General features: G+C 36.4%; 1 protein-coding gene across 1 annotated transcript; it reads right to left on the bottom strand.

Moving 5' to 3' along the window:
• Positions 1–438: 438 nt before the first annotated feature.
• On the bottom strand, positions 439–3,956 carry LOC111401856 (cyclin-dependent kinase D-1-like). Its single transcript, XM_023029838.1, has 6 exons — positions 3,591–3,956; positions 2,879–3,177; positions 2,691–2,799; positions 1,753–1,878; positions 859–1,094; positions 439–787 (listed from the first exon to the last, which is right to left on the bottom strand). The coding sequence occupies exons 1-6, from the start codon at positions 3,690–3,692 to the stop codon at positions 469–471; spliced, it is 1,191 nt and encodes a 396-aa protein (XP_022885606.1). The 5' UTR covers positions 3,693–3,956; the 3' UTR covers positions 439–468.
• Between the last annotated feature and the right edge of the window lie 65 nt (positions 3,957–4,021).

Raw genomic sequence — 4,021 nt, forward strand, 5'->3', positions numbered from 1 at the left:
AAGCATGGATTTTGAAAAAACTAAACAATCTCTCTTTGAATCCAAGAATTAGAGTCAAGTAGTGCGTCATAACCATGTAAAACCATACACCTTAGAATGAGGTTCACCTCAATTGAGAAGATATTGATTTCTTTGTTTCAATGTCCGGCCACAAGCATCATACTGGTGAGTCTTCAGGTATTATCCTAAGCTGACTACACAGGTGGGAGGACAGTTTTACAAGTCTCAACAATGTTTGTTTCAAAACCAGAGCCTAATGAAAAAAAAGAACTCCAAAATCCAAATAATTCAACTGCTACTATATTTATCAATATTATCAGCATAGGAGAACAGCTGCGCATTTCTTCCACTGTCAAACTAAGAGCCACTTATCACCACAAAGAACTCGGGGCACAAAACTCAAAATCCAGATCTTGATTTTCATGATCATTCAATTATCATCAAGGGCACGTGTCAATGAGCGGGTGATTACCTGTTAATCGTTGGTCTGGTCGGTGGCTTCATCCCAAAAACTGAGAAATCCAGTGACATTGGCACATGTTCACTCCTCTCTCCAGCTGCCTGTCTATTCTCATTACCACGTTCATCAATCTTGTCAAGCTGGTGAGAATTCACTTCAAATCCCTCCCGTTGTGGCATAACTCTCCTTGACTTTCTTGGAGGAGACAATACCGTTGGACCACCCTGTGAATTAAAATCCAAAACCTTTAAACTAGCTGACTCCTTTTTCGGGGGAGGTCTAGGTAGCGAAGCAGGTTCTGTAGGTGGGGGTACAGAAGAGAAGTACCTAAAGAGAAAACGTAGGTTAACATTCCTCCATTTGTAGAGTAATCATAATCGATGCCAAATCAAACATACCGGTGCTCCAACGCCTGTTGTGCTGAAATTCTCCCTTTTGGATCGTACATGAACATTTTTGATAAGAGATCCAAACCATCATCACTTGCCATGGGAAATAATGTACGTAGTGGTTGTCCAGGAACATATTGGTATTCCACATAATCTGGAAGGTAGATCATATCTGGCCACTGAGATGGCTTTGGGGTCCCAAAAGCTGCAAAGATCTTTCCCAATTGATCGATATCACTATTTCCCTAAAGAGTTCAACAAAAAGTAAGAAACATGTAACAAATTCAAAAGTCCAAAGCTAAATAACAAAGGAAACTATGTGTAATAGTTTTTATTATTTCTCTATTTGAAGAATGGTTTGGGTTACAAAGTTGAACTGCACCATAAAATACCTCTACCGAATTAAGAAAGTTCAAGTGCCTTCCCTGCCGCAACGGATTTATTTATTTATTTTAATTTGGAGTGGGGGGGATTAGAACAAAAGACGAAAACAGAGAAACAAAAGAAACGACTAAAGACCCTAAGAGTACAAATGAAATAAATGCATTGATCTAAATGAGACTTGAAATGGTAATTTCACATGACCAGAAACATCAACATGCTTTAACGTTATGGACTATGGCTTATTCACCATTCTGACTAAACTACTCATGCCAATGCAATTGTAGTTGCCAGCAACATACAGGTCCCACATTACTAATTTGCACTTCAAACTGTATATGCACAAGGATTTGGTATGCTACTGCTTATAATCACAGATTTCTCAGCAGCCATCTTACAACTAATTGAAGCAAATGACTAAACCATCATCTCAAGAAATGCACAAACACAAACAGCAGCAACTATTTCGAAGTAATGAAAAGAAAAAGAAAAATGAAAAATGACATGAAAAAGGAAATTCACCTGCAGAAAAGGTCTCCGTAGAAGTAGTTCAGCAAATATACAAGCTGCTGCCCAAACATCTACTCCTGGGCCATACTGCTTGGCACCAAACAACAGCTCAGGCGCTCTGTACCATCTAGCAAAGACCTAAATAATGAACAGACAGCTATACTTAAGTTGTGCAATAAAAAATTATTTGAAGAAAGAGATGCAGACAGATTACAGTTATTGCGTTATAACATTCTTTGCAATGTTTTAGAGAATCAACGTCATATCAGCAAGAACCAATTAGCAATAAGTTGTCAGAAGTATCATAGTTCTACAATAATTTATAATTCTACATAGAAAGGCACAATGCAGAGGAGACTATGAATGTCGTATTTCCTAAAGAAGATGGAGTGTTCCTGTTATAGTTGCACACATACAAATACATTTACATTGGTGACAGAATCTCACACAGAACCATGAATCAACTGTTTTTCCAAGTGGAATCAAAAGCCACCTTCAGGAAGCATTCCACAAATAAAGAGATTTAAGAATCTATAACTTCAATCTCCAAGAGATTTGATAACATGTCAATCACAAACAAAAAAAGCATTGCACGAATGCCAACATAATTACTTTGATTCAATAAATCCAAATACCAAACAACATTGGCTGAATACATTCCATCACCAGTTTACTTAGAAGGCGCAAGTAGCATCACTAACTTCATCACATGAAAAGGCAATTAAATTTATCATTTGAAAGAAATTGTAATTAACTCAAGGTCATCAGTTCATTTTTATAAACATGCTGATCAACAATGACTCTACACTGTCTAATAGGATTCTTAGTTATGGGGCAGAGCAAAATAATACTACTTGGGAACTTAGTAAACTTGATAAGACAGGATTTCATTTAAGAATGTGCTGCACTGCACCCATCAATCATAATTAGGAGTACATGAGACAACATACCTGGTGAGTGAACCTTCGATCTGGGCTGCCAAATATACGAGCTAAACCAAAATCAGCAAGTTTAAGCTGTCCGTCTGCTCCAATCAACAAGTTGTTGGGTTTCATATCCCTGTTCACAAGTCAAAAATACTCAACAAAAATTAAAGCAAGCTAGAAACTTGATAAGAAATGCCTTCAAATAAATATACCGATGCAAAACCCATTTTTTATGGCAAAATGCAAGTCCTTTTAGCGTCATCTGAAGGTAGGACTTTATGTCAGCTGGTGAGAGAACGATATTCCTATCACGAATAACTGCTTCTAGATCTGTCTCCATGAACTCAAACACAAGGTGCAAGTTTCCCTTGTGAGGGAATGCGTCAATCAACTCAATTATATTTGGATCCTTAAGCTCTTTGAGCAATTTGATTTCTCTTAATGCAGTGAAATTAACCCCTTCCTTCTGCTTCCCAAGTCGAATTTTCTTAATGGCAACTGTCTGCTCTGTCTGCACGAATCAGGCTTCAACTAATTATCCATCAAAACCAATAACCTAAATTTGCTTACATCACTCTTTCTTTGCAGCTGAAATAATGCCATGTTTAATTTGAAAATGATTTTATTACCAGATAATTCATTGATATTTTTTTCCTTAACCTCTGAAGAATTACTGCTCTTATTCCATCTTTATTCAAGCATAATAACTCGACATATAAAAAAATTTATGACTATAAAAGAATGAAGCTCAAATCCCAGAAAAGAAAAAAAAATCACACAATTTTGTACCCCGAAAAAATTAAAGCATATGAATTTTTTCAACTTTCAGTAGACTAAAATTGAATCCAAAAAAATAAAGTCAAAACCCTAAAATTACATTCATAAACGCAAAAAATCACACACGGATTCATATAATAATCATACCTTGGTATCGATAGCTTTGTAAACTACACCGTAGGTACCTTCACCAAGCACTTCGCGCTTCAGGTACCGATCGGCGACCTTCTTAGTATCCAGTTCCGACATTCTTTCTCTTCGTTTATGTTTTACTTCTGTTAAAATTTAGTGTGTGAGAAATGAGCGCTCGGTGAATTAGAATAAATTTTCATAACAGGAATTAACCCTCGACGAAGACATTTATTACATGAATCTGTAAATTCAAAATCGACAGAGAACAAAGAATATAGAGAGGATAAACAGGGGACGGAGAAGTGGCTGGGTTAGAGCGTAAGGGTGGAACGCGCCCCTGATTTTCAACCCCGTTTCATCTCTGTTATACAAAATAGAAAAAGTTAAAATAAAATAAAATAAAGAAAAAGAAAGCTAGAATCAAAGAAAATACAAAAGAACAATTT

The sequence above is a fragment of the Olea europaea genome, chromosome 1 (assembly GCF_002742605.1).
Source record: "Olea europaea var. sylvestris chromosome 1, O_europaea_v1, whole genome shotgun sequence".
In the NCBI taxonomy this organism is placed as follows: Eukaryota; Viridiplantae; Streptophyta; class Magnoliopsida; order Lamiales; family Oleaceae; genus Olea; species Olea europaea.